The sequence below is a fragment of the Stegostoma tigrinum genome, chromosome 13 (genome assembly GCF_030684315.1).
Source record: "Stegostoma tigrinum isolate sSteTig4 chromosome 13, sSteTig4.hap1, whole genome shotgun sequence".
In the NCBI taxonomy this organism is placed as follows: Eukaryota; Metazoa; Chordata; class Chondrichthyes; order Orectolobiformes; family Stegostomatidae; genus Stegostoma; species Stegostoma tigrinum.
Window position 1 is genome coordinate 18,002,191 of NC_081366.1, and position 18,151 is coordinate 18,020,341.

The 18,151-nt window shown below is 39.6% G+C and overlaps 1 protein-coding gene across 2 annotated transcripts in view; it reads left to right on the forward strand.

The window, feature by feature from the left end:
- Positions 1 to 16,959, forward strand: part of LOC125458517 (E3 ubiquitin-protein ligase SH3RF2-like) — a 70,509-nt gene extending 53,550 nt beyond the window's left edge. Inside the window, exons 9-12 of one of the 2 annotated variants that reach the window (XM_048543852.2) lie at positions 1,716 to 2,065; positions 2,922 to 3,265; positions 7,779 to 8,509; positions 15,182 to 16,959. In XM_048543852.2, the coding sequence (XP_048399809.1) occupies positions 1,716 to 2,065; positions 2,922 to 3,265; positions 7,779 to 7,950 (866 nt within the window). In that variant the 3' untranslated portion in view covers positions 7,951 to 8,509; positions 15,182 to 16,959. Of the gene's footprint in view, positions 1 to 1,715; positions 2,066 to 2,921; positions 3,266 to 7,778; positions 10,715 to 15,181 lie in introns of both variants that reach the window. The other variant, XM_048543855.2, reaches the window with a different exon arrangement.
- The last annotated feature ends 1,192 nt before the right edge of the window (positions 16,960 to 18,151 follow it).

Below are 18,151 nucleotides of genomic sequence, written 5' to 3' on the forward strand. Positions count from 1 at the left end.
CAATCCTGTCCAACTTAGCCTCTCCTCTAACGTCATCTTGCCCTCCCAGGAGTCAATTTGGTAAACATTTGCTGCATTCCCTCTATTAGCAAGAACGTTTGTCCTCAGATGAGGAGACTAAAACTGCATGCAATATTCCAGGTGTAGCCTCACCAATGCCTTGTCTAATTGCAGCAACACATCCTTATGCTTGTACTGAAATCCTCTCACTATGGAGGCCAACACATTTTTTCTTTACTGCCTGCTTCACACATTTTAAGCAACTGTGCATGAGGACACCACATCTCATTAAACATTCCCCTCTCCCAGTTCACAGCCATTTAGATAATAATCTGCCTCCCTATTTTTGCCACCAAAGAGGGATTAGCGTGTAAAGTTAAAGTGCACAGGATAGGAGGGCGGGTACTCACTTGGATAGAGAATTGGTTGGCAGGCTGGAAACAAAGAGCCATGAGGGGGTCAGGTTTAAAGGAGATGTGCAAGAGAAGTTTATTTTTTACGCAGAGGGCAGTAGTTGCCTGAAATGTACTGCCAGAGGAGGTTTTAGAAACAGATATGATAACAAAGTAATAAGAGATATTTAGACAGACACATGAACATGCAGAGAATAGAGGGATACAGACCATATGCAGGTAGATGGGTTTAGGTTAGAATAGCAATAACTCAGCACAGACATGGTGGGCAGAATGGCCTGTTCCAGTGCTGTACTATTCGATGTTCTAAACAGAAGGAACAATAGGCCTTACCGCGAGTGGCAGGCAGCGACTTGTAGAGTACTGCAGGGTTGGAGCCCAGCTCTTCACAGTAATTATTAATGATTTAGATGAAGCCACTAAATGTAATTTCTTCAAGCGGGATGGGAGAATGAACTGTGAGGATGCTGCAGAGAGGTTTCAGTGTGATATAGTCAAGTTCAGTGCGTGGGCAAACATGTGGCAGATGAAATATAATGTGGACAAATATAATGTTTGATTGCAAAAACAGGAAGGCAGATTACTAGCTGAGTGATGATAGCTTGGGAAAGCTGGAAGTGCAATGCGGACCGGGTGTCATTGTACACCCGTCACCGAAAGGAAGCATGCAGCTGCAGTAGGCAGTGAAGAAAGCGAATGGTACATTACCTTCATAGTGAGAGGGTTCAAGTGCAAGAACAAGAATATCTAGCTATAAATGTACAGGGCCTTGGTTCGACCACACCCTGGAATATTGTGCGCACTTTTGGTCCCTTCACTGGAAGAAGGATGTCTGGTTAGTTATGTTCAGTTAGTACCATACACCCGAAAGATAAGAATAGGTCTTAATTGTATTCCTCAGAACTGGAGGAAGAGTCACTGGACCCGAAACATTAACTGATTTTTTTCTTCACTGATGCTGCCAGACCTGCTGAGCTTTTCCAGCAACTTCTGTTTTTGTTCAAGGAGTTCTCTTAGTATTTTTGGCCAATATTTACATCATTAAAACCGATTGTCTGTTCGTTGTTATCATAGGGCATTGCTGTGTGAAAATTGGTTGCTATATTTCCCGACATTACAACATTGATTACACTCCTGTAATTCTTCCTTACAGGATGTTTTGAGCCATGAAAGATTAATATAAATGCAAGTTCTTCCTTTTCTTCTCTTCTTTTAGTGCAAATAAACTGGTTTGGAATAATAAATTTGCTTGGGCAAAAAATTTATAGTTAACACAATCAATATGTTTCTTTGCTTTTTTAGTAAATGTACATCGGCCAATACTTGCAGTTCCTCCCGTCCAGTCTCAAAGCACAAGTAGCCGATGTGTTCCAGCTGTTGTCATTCAAGCACAACCTTTTGCATCGCATCAGTTTCTGCACCCTGTCACTATCCATGCTGCCCATTCCAATGGACTTGTCGGGACAAGCCGATCTAACCTGTCCACCAGGCCCATTGCCAACACTGCCCCGATAATGCGTCATGGCGGGAAACCATCAGCAATGCAAGATGGTGAAGCTTCCAATTGTACAATTGTGGAGCAGGGATGTGTACCAATGTCCGATCCTACACCAGCGCACTGCAAGTTTGAGGACAGAAGTACTGTAAACAAGGTGGGTTTTATACATCTACTCAAAATATAGAGACGTGAAAAACAGGAATTTGGCTCAGCTATGTGTCAGGGAGGAGAAAGGGAACAAAGTGTAAATTGAATGTAATATTTTTAAAGACAACGATTTGGGATATGAGCCATGTTTTGCACGACACTGTAATGAAATAGATGTGTGTTGGGAAAGGTTGAAGAAGAAAAACGGTGTCTAAATGGAGTAAAAGGAAAAGATGATTGGAGCATTCATAGTCTTCACGGCTGTACGAGGAGAGATGGAAATTTATGAATAACATTTCAAAGTGTCTATAACTCCAAGAGCAGGAAACATGGGATATAGGACATCTGCACTAGAAATGGACAAGGGAGAAGGAAAAGGATGCCAAAGTAATGTACACAAAGTATGAAAATTCTGACAATCCCGTGAAGCACTGTCTCTCTCTCTCTCTCTCTCTCTCTTTATATATATATATAATATATATCTCTCACACTCTCTTAATTTAGTTTGATAACAGCAGATATCCCTTAGGCATCTCATCCCATTGTCTCTACTGATACCTTGGAGCCAATAGCTTTAGGTTACACAAGCCTCCATTAAGCTGATTTGTTTATGACTTAGTCTGTTGGTGTTAAAATGGGCAAAACTGCATAGTAAAGATGTAAAGTGTTTATCAGAAAATGTTTGACAAATTCCGAAGATGCAGCTTGCCTTGGACTTTGTTTTACAAGGTCATCAGAATGAAGGTATTTCACATCTGTTCCAAGTCTCTTGCACTCCACTGTGGCAAGGACAACTTTTCTTTGAAAGCTAAGGAAGAGTGAGGACAATTCAAAATAAACCAACTTTAATGTGTCTTTTTCAGGCTCAGACCAGTCTCGGAACTTTTCTACCTCACTGTGCTGCGTCTTCTACAAGGCCTAAATTCCAGCTCACCTCAGTGTGCAGCCCAACTCCAATTTCGGCAAAGCCAGAGCAGGGCGCTACACAATCAGTTTTACAGGAAACCAGCAGCCCTCCTGTCCCTGTTATCTCCCACAACAGAGCTGGTTCATGCCCAATAGGAAGTGAAGAAGAGGTCCAGACGTCCCACAGAAAGACAGGCTCCTGGGATTCTTGTTATCGCTGCACTCCTCCATCACCACTGCACAGCCCAGTTTCTGAAGGATGTCTAAAGACCTTGCCAAACCGTTCAATGTGCTTCAATAGGTAACAATCCTTCTGGCAATGGCTGTTACTAAAGAAGAGGTGCAACATGAGTCATGTTGGTCACACAAATGTTGTAGAAGTATGCAATTCTGTCCCAAAGGGGCTATGGATATACAGGAATTATTGGAGTTTTCACTCCTAGGGTAGATGAATTTTTTGTTAGGTAAGACTAGCGAAAGAAATGGGATCAAGATGGGCAAATGGAGCTGACTCCAATTAGATATTGATCTGACTGAATGCTGGAACAGGTTTGAGGGGCCAAGAGGCAAACTCTTTGTCATCTATCCCTTTCCTTTGATTGTATATGTATCTGTAAGTGACAAAATAAATGCTGATCTTAGCTTAGGTTCACCAGTTATGCCCTTCCCTAACAATCTTTCTGGTCGTTCAAAAACTGTAGTAAGGGACAATAAATGTTGACCTCACCAACAACAACCATGTCCTAGGAACAACAAATCAAAAGAGAACCTTCCATGAGCACTTTATATCTTATGAAAGAACCTCTAAGGGATTACTTTCTGAATGGTTTCTACCAGTCAGGCACCTCACTCATTGACAATGCCGGATTGAGATATCCTGTGCTGAAACTAGTGCTATCCAGACTGTTAAAAATCAATTAGATAAAAATATCATGGGCAGTACACATCAATTGTTGGATATACACTGTCAGAAGCTGAACGTTCCCACCATAGAATCATGAAACATAGAATCATGGTATTATCTTCCTTATTGTATTGCATCACAGAATTTACAAAGTACAGATGAAAGAAAACATTTGGACTATTTATCTCATTCTTGTATTAGAAAACCAATATTCCCCATCACAGCACATAACTCCTGTAATATAAGGTAATGGTTCTGAAAGGATTAATGTTGGAGACTACAAGTGTTCTTTATGTCTCACCAGTACTTCATCCTGTATTAAACAAATAAGTCTTCACTCAGTCTAAAAATGAGGATTCATGGCAGCACTCTAGCTCAACTGGTAATTGTTTGTTCTGCAATGCATAAAATAAGTGCCGCTTGAACAATTACACAATTGATATGTTACATATACTTAACAGCAACTCATGGACATACACAAATACCAATCCCATCTAAGGGTGAGCCAAGTCTTTATATGCACAGAAAGTATTTGGAATATATAGTAAATGTGCCAAAGTGATTAAAGTTAACTTTTATGCTAAGACACGAGGATGCTGTTTCACTCTTGAATATACTCCCAACACTCTTTTATAAAGTATACTTTCCGCCAGCCTCTTCCCTTTTTGTATCTTTTGCGTTTTTCTTTATTGCTGCCAATGTTTTCGATGGCATTGTTTGTCACTGGACTAAATATTCTGAACAAATTATGCCAAATCATAAATTCAGCTCCAACTATATAGCTGGGATCTTGAAATTCAATTTGTTGAATAAATCTGGAATTTTAAAAAGCTATAATGTTGTGCAGACATCCAGGTGTAATCTCACCAAAGCCATGTATAATTGCAGCAAGACTTCCTTACGTCTGTACTCAAAACCCCTGAAATAAAGACTAATATGCTGTTTGGCTTTTTTTTGCTTGCAGTATCTACATTTTTTAAATTCTTTCATCAGGCATGGTTGTTGTTTATCCATAATTACCTTCTGTAATTTATATTTGATCCAGAATACCTGTTCTTTTACACTTTAGAAGTATTCAACATTTTTATTATTCCCAGCAATGTAGAGAATTTACACCTGCCAATGCGATGTTCCACTTGCCACCATCTTGTCCATTCACTCTCTGTCTTCTTCTCACAGTTTACATTTTCACCTGTCTTCATATAGTTACCAAGTGTGGATAAATTTCACTTACTACCCTCAATTAAGTCATTATAAAGATTGTAAAAAGATGAGAATCAAGCACTAATCCCATGCTTACTTAGCTTTCTACATATGTGTCCATTAAAACACAATAACTGAACAGGATAACAGAGTGTGAGGCTGGATGAACACAGCTGGCCAAGCAGCATCTTAAGAGCACAAAAGCTGACATTTTGGGCCTGATCACAATAACTGAACAGTATTTGTTTTGCTGTTCCTTACAACTACAATCAGTTCATGTGATGAATGGAAGGAATCCAAACATTTGTGTCAATCTGCTGATAAAATAAATATTCAGGTCATAACTCAACACCAAACTCTAACAATCAGACTCAGGTGTAAACTTACTCATTGAGAATGAAAGGTCATTCTTGGCTGAAAAATAAGTTCAGGTAAGAAAACTCAGGAGTCACGTAATAGAGTTTCTTAAAATTATAAAACAGTAGATGCAGAGGTAATGTTTCTTCTTGTGGGGGAAAAGCATAACTGAAGGCTATCAATAAGATACAGGAGGAGAAGTGGGCCATTCAACAATTGAATATACTCTGTTCTTCAATGAGAGCATGGTTGATCTGATAATGCTTAACTACACTTTCCTGCCTTTTCCCTATTACTCTTGGTTCCCTTACGGAGTAAAATTCTGTCCATCTCAACTTTGATTTCTATGAAAAGAGCCAGCCTCCATAATCCTCATGCAGTAACACATTCCACGGATTCATAACCCTCCTACAGAAGAAATTCCTTTTTGTGAACTTGAATGAGCAATCCTTTACTCTGAGATTATTCCCTTGGTTCCTGGATTCTTCCCACAAGAGGAAACATTTCTGCATCTAACCAGTTAAGCACCCTAAGCATATTGTATACTTCAGTAATAATGCCCAATAATACATGCCTTACCTATTCAACCTTTCATCATAAGACAGTCCCTCCATACTTAGTTTTAGCCTAGTGAAGCTTCTCTGGACTACCTCAATGCTACTATATCTTTACTTAGATAAGGGGCCTAAAACTGTTCACAGTATTCCAGCTGTAACCTGATTTGTGCCTTGTATAGTTTTAGCAAGACTTCTCTAATTTTCGAATCTATTACCTTGGAAATAAAGGCTCATGTTTCAGTTGTTTTCCCTAATACCTATTGATCTTGGATGCTAGCTTTTTGTGATTCCTGCATAAATATTCCAAAATCCCTCTGTTCTGCACTCTTTCTCCATTTAAGTAATATTCAGAACTTCTATTTTCCCTGCCAAAGTACACAACCCCACATTTCTCCACATTGCATTCCATCTGCCAAGTCTTTCCCACTCACCCAACCAGTCTATATCCCTCTGCAGACTTTTTGTGACATTCACACCATTTCCTTCCCATCTGTTTTTGTGTCATCCACAGACTTGGCAATTATACATTCATTTTCTCATTCAGATCATTGATATGTGTTGTAAGTAATTGTGACCTCAGTATTGATCCTTGTGGCACTCTACTCATCACAGGGTGCCATACTGAAAATGCTCCTTTGTCCCAACTCTTTCCCTTCTGTTAGTTAGCCAGTCCGCAATCCATGCTAATATACTACTTCCAACACTATGGGCTCTTACCATATTAAATAGCCTAATGTGAGGTACTTTATCAATTGGCTTCTGAAAATCCAAATATATTACATCCACTGCTTCCCCTTTATCTATTCTGCTTGTTAGCTCCTCAAAGAATTCTCACAAGTGACTCAGGCATGATTTCCCCTTTGTGAAGCGATACTGACTCTGCTTGGTCATATATTTCCAAAATTTTCTGCTGTTATGCCAACATAGGATAGCCCCCAAAAATTTCGAATAGGGAATTCAGGAGAAACATCATCACCACGAGTATTAATTTCACCATGGAACTCACTGCCACAAAGAGTGTGGAAGGACATAGGATAGATACATTTAAGAGGATGGCAGACAAGCATCCGGGCTGCAATGGTAAATTTAGATGAGGAAATATGGGAAGAGGCCTGGATGGAATATAAAGGCCAGCATGGGCCATTGTTAGGCCATATGGCTCATTTATATGCTGTATATCATGTGTGATACATATGCATGTCTTGTCCTCATTATCCCAAAGAGAACATAGATTAACAACACATGCATGAACACTATGCATTGATTAAACACATGCTGTCCATCTAAACGGGTTCAGGTTTAAACCTGAGAGTGTTTGCTGATTCTCAGCATCATTTACAAGGGCAGATTAACACAATCCAGAAACATACATCCAGATAATCCCAGAAACTCTGTCATTACATAGAACTCCAGTGGCTTTATGCTCAAGGGAACTGTGCATAGGCAGAAAAGAAATGCAATATTGAACAGAGTTCAGATGATGGTGGTGAGTGAGGACAACAAGGACGGGGTGAGGCCAGTGGCGAAGGGGTGTGAAGACAGCAAGGCAGTGTCTGAGGATGTGTGGGAGTGAGGACGGCAAGGCGAGAATGAGGACGGAAGACCCTTCTTCACCCCCTTTCACACGCCCCACCTTTCTTCCCCACTTCACAACACCCCCACCTTTCATCCCCCATTCACAGCACGCTAAGTTTAAGACCATATCCATTGACACCATATCCCTGTGCTAAACACTGCTTATCTGCACATATGCACATTTAAGTGAATAATACAGATGCTTCTTGTCCACACAGATGCCGGGCAGTACTTTCATATCCAGCCCAAGGTGATGCTGAGCTTGGCCTGGAGCAAGGTGACATTGTACTGGTGCACAGGAAACACCAGGATGGCTGGTTCCAGGGAACACACACAGAGAGTGGGAAGACTGGCCTTTTTCCAGGAAGCTTTGTCGAAAGTTTACAGTGAGACTGAAATCTAAAATTAGATTGAAGATGAGAAATGGCAATTACTTCCCATTAAGCTTTGTCTATTGAATAATGTGTGTAATATCCCATCTGTGGTAATGTTATCAATATGAACTTTCACCCATACTGCACTTAAAAGTTTGGTAGTAGTCCAAAGCATTTCTACCTTTGTGAGTAGTTTGGAAGTGAAACAACCTGAATTATTGTCTGATAATGCACAGGACGTCATAGCAAAGTTTACAAGGAACTCTCCCACCCACATTGCCTCTCAAATAGTGCCCTTCAATCAGAATATGCCAATTCTTAAGTGACACAGCTGAGTTCAGCTAAATATATTAGACAAGACACACTAATCCAGTCAGATGGTCAATCTATATAGAGCAGGTCAAAGCCAGATAGTAAAATAATCCTCTTATATGGTTCAATCTGGAAGATCTGCATAAAGTACTGGATAGCTACAAGCGAGTGATGAAAACGTATCTAGATAAACTAAGCTCACGGTGTTCTGTTGGATTGTTACCAAAAAGGATGTGATGCAGCTGTGATTACAGGGAACAGAGGTGGGAGTGACATCAATGACAATGTTTTAGAAGAAATGCAGCCTTTTATACTTTGGCGTTAGAGTTTAATTTTGGTCATTTTTCGGTTGCACTATTTTTGGTAATGTTCCATCAAAAACAGTTACACTAAATATATTAACTTTACCCAACTAATTGGATTGACCATTTCAGTCAAAATAGATGAGCAGCAAATAGATTATTATCTCCATTGCTTCGGAAGAAACCCAGAAATGATAATCGGAGGGCATTAAAAGTAAAATTAGCTCTTGAAATATGGATTTTAGGCATTTTTGGTGTTAAAATAAATAATCATTTCAAATTGTACGTTGATGGGGACAATTACACATTTAGGCTGAAAACATACTAAGATTAATCATGTTTCATTTTAACTCAGTCGATATGATGTGTGGGATTTTTTTTCTAATTTCCTTTGCCCTCTTTCATAGTGTTTCAAACCCTGCCAGGATGGATGGTTATATTTTTCACTGCTTTCTAATGATACTCAGACAAGTGGAAGTTATGTCATCCATTGTACTTTGCACTGTTTGTGTCATAACCATGTTTGATGTTAGGTATGTCTGAAAAATCCTGGAAGCGAATTTGCTATGGCGATGTGGGAGGCCACTTAACACTTTCAAACCAGTGCAATTTATCTCAAATTGAACAAGTGCACAGGTCCAGTTTTGAAATTAAAATAGGTTCTTTTGCTGACAGCAATTGATCCTAGTTGACAAACTGATCTACAGGAAGCACGCAGTCTACAGTCTATGGCATCCCTCCTCCCTCTTTCAGGCAGACACTACTGCGTTGACCAGAGACTTTTAAATAGACGTCAGAATTCTTTTTTAGAATCATCAAAGGATTGGAAACAAATGACTGTGGAAAGCACTGGTATTTATTGACATTCCCCCAGCGGACCTTAGAAGATGCTGTTGAGCTGACTTCTCAAACCTCTGTAGTCCTTATGATGATAGTGCTCCGTAATGGTGTTAAGCAGACAATTCTTAGATATTGATCCAGTTACAAAGAAGAAACAAGATATGTTTAATCTCAGAGTGGTTTGTGGATGGAAGATAATTGTGTTCCCTCAACATTGTTTTGCTTGTTCTTCTTGGGAGTACATGTTGTAGGGGTGATGATTTGTTGCACCTTGGTACTTTGGCAGAGTTCATGCTGTACCCAAAGTTTGGTAGTGGGGTGGGTTGGAAATTATGTCCAGCGATCAAAAGAGCTGCCCTGTTTGAATGGTATAGAATCCCTGTGTGCAGAAGCAGGCCATTCAACCCATCAACTTCAGACCAACCACCTGAAGAGCATCCCACCCAGACACATCCCCTACCCTACCCTATAACTCTGCATTTCCCAAGGCTGGCCAACCTATCCCTGGGCACTATGGGCAATTTAGCATGGCCAGTCCACCTCACCTGCACATCTTTGGACTGTGGGAGGAAAGCAGAGCACCCAGACACAGGAAGGCTGTGCAAATTCCATACAGCAGTTGCCTAAAGATGGAATTGAACCCAAGTGCCTGGGGCTGTGAGGCAGCAGTGCTAACCACTAAACCACTGTGCCATCCCTACAGCAGCTCAAACGTTGCTGAGGTTAAACCTATTTGGGTGGTGGTGAGTTTATGAACATATGAAAAGGTCAGCCAAGAAATTGAAACAGATCTATCTTTCTAGCCCCGTATAATTGTGATATTTTCCAGATCATGTTGTAAATACTTCCTAGCCTGTTGGCTTTAACCCCATAGATGGCAGAGATGTTTTGGAGAAATTAAACTTGACCCATGTGTAACAGAGAACAATCAGGCTCACTCTCTCCACACTCTGGGTGTATGTTTTACTTTTATCGCCAGCACATAAATAACACATCCAACAGAGTTTTGCAACACAAACATATGTCAAGTAAACCCAAGTATGATTTGACAATAGAAGGAAGGTTTGTGAAATCGAGAACCAGCCAAAACTGGAAGACAAGTCCTGAGAGTTTCATGAAATTGCAAAGATCTTGGTTTTGCAACATTATTTTCATTTAGTTCCTGTCTCAAAGAATATACTTCAAAAAGTAGTTGCATTAAGACCTAGTTTTAAAAAGGATTGCGACTGATAGAATACGTAAAGCTAAATATTTGTGAAGGTCCTGTGGGACATGTTGCTTCTGCTTCATCAGGACAATGATAAGGAGGCCAGTTGGTCGACGACGGTAGGTCAGTGGTAGGGAGTATTGTTTTATTTATTTTGGTGGAAGAGGAAGACTTTACGGAAACTTGCTTTTAGAAGACGGTTTGGGTGAGGTAAATGGAATAGATTTAAGGTAGCGGGGGTGATTTGAACTTATACTTCTGAGCTTTACAACTTTTTATAAAAGAAAGTTGGATGGGTTGTTTATGTGCTGGTAATAAAAGTAAAATATACACCAGAATGTGGAGAGAATGAATTTGATTGTCTGTTTTAACTTCTGTCATTTTGTGCTTTCTTACTGTTATGAGAGAATATTCCTGTGCGGATTAGGGTTTTAGAATAAGCGAGTGTCACATAGAGGGAGCATTGATGAGTTGCATTTACCTTTGTTCCCATATTAAGTTCTGTTAGTATATGTAAAATGACAGGTATGCATTCTGATCACAGCATTACCAGTTATTGAAGACATGCTTTTGTAGTTGATGAATAATACTGTCTTATAACATTTCCTTTTGCTCACTTAAAGGAAGCGGATTGTTTCCATACATTTTTGGCCTGACTAAAGGTTTTAAGAATATCAATGTAATGGTGATCTTTTCTTTCACCATAAAAAATTAAGCACAGTGCTTGACACAAAAGGAACTTTGTAACAACTTGAAGTAGAGGTTGGGTTAATTCAAATTTGTACCCTGAATAAAGTTGCAGAACATAAAATCAGGAATGTTTGACAGAGATAGCATGAGGAATGTGTAACCTCTGTAAACAAAACATAGATGTATGCTTTAGAAGTAGTCTGTAATCACTTCCCATTGTTGGATTTTTGAAGCTGAAGGGTCCTAAATACTCTATAGTGTGGAGCATGGAGACCTAAAGCATGTCCACAATTATATTAATATTATTTGGGTGATTTCTTGGTGCCTGTCATGACATCGCAGACAGTTTGCACCTTTTATAGCGACTTAGCGACTGGAAGACAAGTCCCGAGAGTTTCATGAAATTGCAAAGATCTTGGTTTTGCAACATTATTTTCATTTAGTTTTGTTTAAGAATAACAGCCACTGAAGTGCACTTAAAACAGACATCCCTGCTCCTTTTCCATTCACCATACAATGAGAGCCTAAAGTAGACATAAAGCCCCACATTTATGCATGCAAAAGGCATAATGCCTGCTTCGGTGATTGAATCAGGCTCGTGAAATGTGTTTAAATCCAATAATTCATCTTCGATATTGGCCCACATTCTGCTCGTTTAATATGAGAGATGTTGAGGGATTTTCTTCTCAGAAAGTTGTCAGTCTTCAGAATTCTTATCAGTCTTTGCAATTCTTATCAATTTTTGGAATTCTTTTCCTTAGAGAATGGTGGAGGTTGGGCAATTAATTCAAGGCTGAGTTAGAAAAGATTTTGATATACAAATCAATCATAACTCTTGGAGGACAGTTAACAGTAAGGGCCACATGCCCCTGACCAAGCTGTTCTTCATATTAAGGATATTGTCCTTGTTGTGTGGCTCAATACCACAATGCTAGCTGTGACACTTCAAACACATCTAATAACTCAAAATTGTCCATCAGAATTTTACTCAAACATAAACCATATTCTCATGGTCTGGCATATTAGCCCACTTTACCATTCCCATCAAGTTGGGAGATCAACCCTAGCTCAAAGAAGAATGTAGAAAGACTTGTCAAGAGCAGCTTCAACATACCTAATGATAAGGTGTCACCCTGGTGAAGCTACAACACAGGACTACTTGTAAGCCAAAAAGTGGAAGAAGGTACGCAGTAGAAAGGGCGAAGTGATTCCATGACCAGTGTATCATATCTAATCTCTACAGACCTGACATATACTTTTGTGAACAGTGCTAACAATTAAGCAATGAACAGAAGGAGGAAGCTTAGATATTCTTATTCTCAACACTAGGGGAATCCCAGCACATCAGTACAAAAGACAAGGCTGAAGTATTTGTGTCCACCTTCAGCCAGTAATGATGAGTGGATGATCCCTCTCGCCTTCCTCAGCATTGCAGTTACAGGTTCTTCAATCAGTTTGTATCATTCCGCACATTATTAAGAAACATATACAGACATACAGTATGGCCCAAGGGCAGGAAATTGGAAATGAAACAGTGTAAGTCATTGTTTTTGACTGGCACGGACTCAATGGACCAAAGAGCCTTTCTCTGTGCTGCAGTCCTCTATGACTCAATGGCATTGGCTATGGGCAAAGGTGACAACATTTCAGCAATAGCACTGAAGACATGTGCATCAAATCTGCTGCACTCCTAACTAAGCTGTTCCACTACAGTTACAGCACACATATCTATGTAGCAACCTGAATACATGCCCGTGGAAGGCCAGTCCATAAAAAGCAGGTCAAATTCAACCAAGCTAATAACTGCCTTATCAGTCTTAATTTTCAGAAAAATGATGGAAGAGATTGTTGACAGTGCCATTAAGTGGTGCTAACACTTGGGAATGACTGGTCACTGACACTTAGTTTGGATTTTGTCAGTGCCATCCAGCTCCAGTTCATTACAGCCTTGGTCTCAACATGGACAAAAAAGTTGAACTCTAGAGGTGTGGTGCGAGTGACTGATGATATCAGGGCAGCATTTGGCAGAAGGTAGCGGGAGCCCTAGGAAATCTGCAGTCAATAGGAATTAGTGAGAAAACTGCATGCTGTTTGGAATCGTATCTAGAATGAGGATGGCTGGGGCTGTTGGTCAATCATCCAAGCAGGTTCCTTCTATCTTCAGCTACTTTCTCAATGACCTTCCCTCCATGATAAGTTTAGAAGTGAGACTTTCACTGATAATTACACAATGTTTAGCACTGTTCATGACTTTTCCGGATACTGAAGCAGTCCATATCCATTTTCTGGTCAGCAGCTGGGCTTGGACTTATAAGTATCAAGTAACATTCCTGCCTCATATATGCCAGCTCGTGAGACAATCTAATGACTTCCCCTTAATATTCAATTAATTACCATTCCTAAATCACACTCTTATCAACATTCTGGAATTAGCATTAACAAAAAAAACTGAGCTGGACCAGCCATGTAACCGTGCCTGGAACAGCAGTTCAGAGACTAGGAATTTTGTGGTGAAGAATCCACTTAGTGTCTCCCCAGTATCTGCCTGTAAACTACAAGGCAACCAGTCAGGATTCTGATGGAATGTTCTTCATTTGCTTGGATGGCTAAGGCTTCAACAGGACACAAGAAACTCCACAACATCCACAATAAAGCAAGCTTCTTAAATTGCATATTATACCTCGTCATCCACACACAGTGGGAGCAGTATGTGTCATCTGAAAGACGCCCTGTACTAACTCACCAATGTTCCTTTGAGATGACCTACCAAACTTATTGCCTCTACCATCTGGAAGGACATTGGAACCAGATGTGGGGGAAATCTTAACAGTCTGCAGGAACCTTTCAAAGTCACACAACATCCTGACTTGGAACTATATTACCATTCCTTTATTGTCACTGAGCAAAGTTCAGAAACTCACTTCCTAACAGCGTATTGCAATGCTGCTACTGCTGATCCAACTGAAATCTGACAAATTAGTACAGGCTTAACAGCAAATTTTTAGATTTTGTGTCGCTAGAGACCAGGTGTTAAATACTAGGCATGAGGTCACATTGACAGATTTCTGCTTTAGATATTATTTGTGACTATAACTTCATAAACAAGTCAAATTTGATGAGAAAGTGGTCATTTGCGTCATGCAAATTTGTTACTTTCTGATAATTTTCAGTTCTAGCATTGTGAACTTGAGGGTACGTTTATTTAAAAGAAGAAAATATCAATGTTGGTTATATCAATAACTGAGATGAAGTATGCATCAAATTCTTGAATTTGATTTTAACTCTGGGACTTGAAAGCCCAAGGGATTTTGCCCTAACCTCTGCAATTTATAATTGAGTCAGGTGCTCTGACACATACCATGAAATGAGTCTCTGTTACTGTCAATAGAAGTGTAAACGTGTTCTCTGCTTGAATGAAACTTTGCTGTTACAATGCAGAGAGATCAAACTCTTAGCAAGAGACTTGAGCCCAGAGTTTGCAATGAGGTTAAGCTGATATGGTGACTGATAACGTGACTAAAGATAAGTTGCAGTAAAAGCTGGTGCTAGTTACACACCATTTGCCTTCAATTTAAAATAACATTTGTGTGATGTTTTAACTTATCAATATTTTTTGCTACACAAGCAGATATTTTTATAGGGTTCATTCAATGATTGTTAATACCCTGTAACTTCCAGATGACTGCATTCTTTTAAATCTATCCAAAACTATTGGTCAGAAATACTAGTTGCCTGGCAGGGTTTGTTTTGAGTGAAGACATCCAAACAATTCCCAGAATTGCCACTTGATATGTTGGAACCCGCAACAAATTAAGCAAGCATGATAAAGAAAGAGAATTGGTATTTTGATAAGTAAAATCACTTTTATAACTTCTTCATTCTTGTGTGGGATGTAGGTGTCACAGGAAAGGCCAGAATTTGTTGTGCGTTCCTAGTTGTCCTTGATCTGATTGGCTGTCTAGGCCATTTCAGAGAGCAGTTTAGAATCAACTACATTGCTGCGAATCTGAAGGCACATGCAAGCCAGACAGGTAAGGATTACAGTTCACTTTCCTAAAGGATATTAGTGAAGCAGAGGTTTTATTTTAAAGAAAACAACTGACAATGGTCAAATGTTCCCCATTAGGCTTGCTTTTTTTTTTAAATTCCACATTTTACTGAATTGAAATTTGACCATTTGAGCTGGTGGAATTTGAAATCATGCCCCTAGATCATTAGCCTGGGTCTCTGGCTTATTGGTTCATTGACATTACTCCCTCCCTGCAACTTCACTTTTTTCACTAATTTGTGTTTCAGATAAATATTTACATCTCATCATTTCCAATTCACAAACTTGTATTGCATTATCCAGGAAACTCCTGATCCCAGAAGTGGCTTGGTCCCAAACATTCTGGAGAAAAGTAGTTAAAGTGCGTAGGTTTTATCCTGAGGTATCTGATTGAATTTACAGACACCCAGGGCAGTAGTAGTGAGATGCATAATTAAAATGACAACTGAGGGTACTGAAAAGTATAGTACTATCCTGTTTGCATGATACAGTTATAACAATGTGTAGCCACAGGTTGTAGGCTTGAATCCCATACTACGACATGAGTTTATTATCTAAGGTGAACACTAGTGCGATACTGAGGGAATGCTCACTGTGCACGTCCGTAATTATCATTAAACTTTCCAATGCACAATTTGAAGGAGAGCAGCTAGTTCTTCTCATTTGGCACTGGGGAAATGTACATTTGCTACACATCTGTCTTGTTATTTGCAAAACAGAACAGCATTTGTTTGCATGACAGTGGTTGGAGAGTAATATATCATAAAAAATAATCCGAGTTTTCATCCAGTGAAGTGTTAAAGTGCCACACAAATGCAAGAATGTCTTTCGTTTACTCTGATCAGTTTATGATCAGAATTGCATTGTGTGAAGGAAGTGTCGGTTAACAGTTTTGAAACTTCCCTGTGCAGTAGAAGGAAGGTTAGAGGGCAAAGTGTCACTTTGGTGATCTCTCGTCACCCACAAAGCCACCATAAAGAGCATCACCAATAATATCAGAGCACTCGAGCTCTCAGCGAAGCAGTTGGCAAGAACATTAAAAACACAAAACAAAACGGAAGGAAAAATCACCCACATCTCCATGTCAGAATAAATAAATGTTTAAAACATTTACATTGCTGAGATGCAACTGTTGAACAGGAATCAATTAAAAACTCATGGAGAAGGAAAGCATGCTCCTGAAATTCATTTGCATAATTGAGAATGTGTCAGCACAGCACATCAATGTCATCTGTATTTGTTATCACTACATTCTATGTGTGATCTTTCTTATGTTTGTTATGTAAAAGTACAGTGTGTAAGACAACCTCTACATGTTGCTTAGTTCACTGTGAGGGTGAAAGCAGGCAGGGGCACAAGCACACTGAAAACACTGCAAAGTGATGAACTTGAGAAAGTTGTGACTGTTGTACAAGAATGTGGTACTTCTTAGTAATTTATGATGCTTTTTTCGTACATTGTTAATGGAATCTTGGTTGAAGGCAATATTAATAAAACAGGGCTTAATTGTGCAGAATAAAAGAAAGTTTCTGAAGTGTGACTAAAGGAAATGGAGGACTTTAACATCAAAGAATTTCTAACATTACACATACCAGTTCCAGGACATTACTAACAGAATAACAGACAACAAATCCAGATTATGCTCCCAATGTCTTCGTTAGTCTTGCATCGGAAGGATAGGAATTGTGTGCGTACTTGGGGCAAAACTCGATTCCATTTAGTAAAAGTTCAAATGTCTTATTATTGGGCAATAAAATAATAAATGAACCAATGCTTGGGAGAGAGAAAAACAGAAAATGGTGGAAATACTCACTAGGTCTACCAGCATCTTTGAGAGGAGAAATTGAACTTAAAGCTTCAGGTTGATGGCAATATTTGTAAGATAACATTGAAATCTCCCTGGCAGCTGCAATGATGCAGTAACTGGTGCAGCATGCGATTTTGCACCCGTGCGTATGGCAACAAAACATGCGGTGTGCAGTTTAAACAGAAAATGTTGGATTATACACATCTTTCATTTCTGCTTGAGGATACACATCCAAAAGATCACGACCCCTGTATTTTCTGGATTCTAAAACAGCTGCTGGAAATATTCTGCTTGTGTATCAAATTTCCATCACATGCAGCTTTTCCCTGATACTTGTGAATTGTCTGAGAATTATGGAATTTCTCAATCTCTGATAGTTACAATGTTTTAAGAAGTTTAACCTAAAAGTTGAAGAATTAGATTTTGGTAGTGCCAGCAGATGGATACCTTTCAGTGAAAGGTCATAGTGTCAGTAGGGCATGCCAGAAGCAGAACTGGCATACCTAAAAACGAGCTATCAATCTGGTGAAATAACCAGACAGGTCTACTTGCATGCCAAAGAGTGTGTAACGGACAGAGCAAAGTGATCCCACAACCAGATCTAACGTCTGCACTCCTGCCAATATCCAGTTACGAATGGCGGAGGACAATTGAACAACTGCCTGGAGAAGGCGGCTTCACAAATATCCCAATCCGAAAGGATGGAAGACTCCAACACATTGTGGGGAGGCAATAACCTAATAGTACTATTACTGTTAACCCAAAGACCCAAGTAATGTTCTGGGGACCCAGGTTCGAATCTCACCATGGCAGATGGTAGAGTTTGAATTCAATAAATATCTCAGATGTAGTTTCTCATAATAACCATGATTCCATTGTCGATTGTTGGGGAAAACACCATATGGTTCACCAATGCCCTTTGGGGAAGGAAACTGTCATCCTTACTTGGTCTGGCCCACATATGACTCCAGACCCACAGCAGTGTGGTTGACTCTGAGGGTAGTTAGAGAT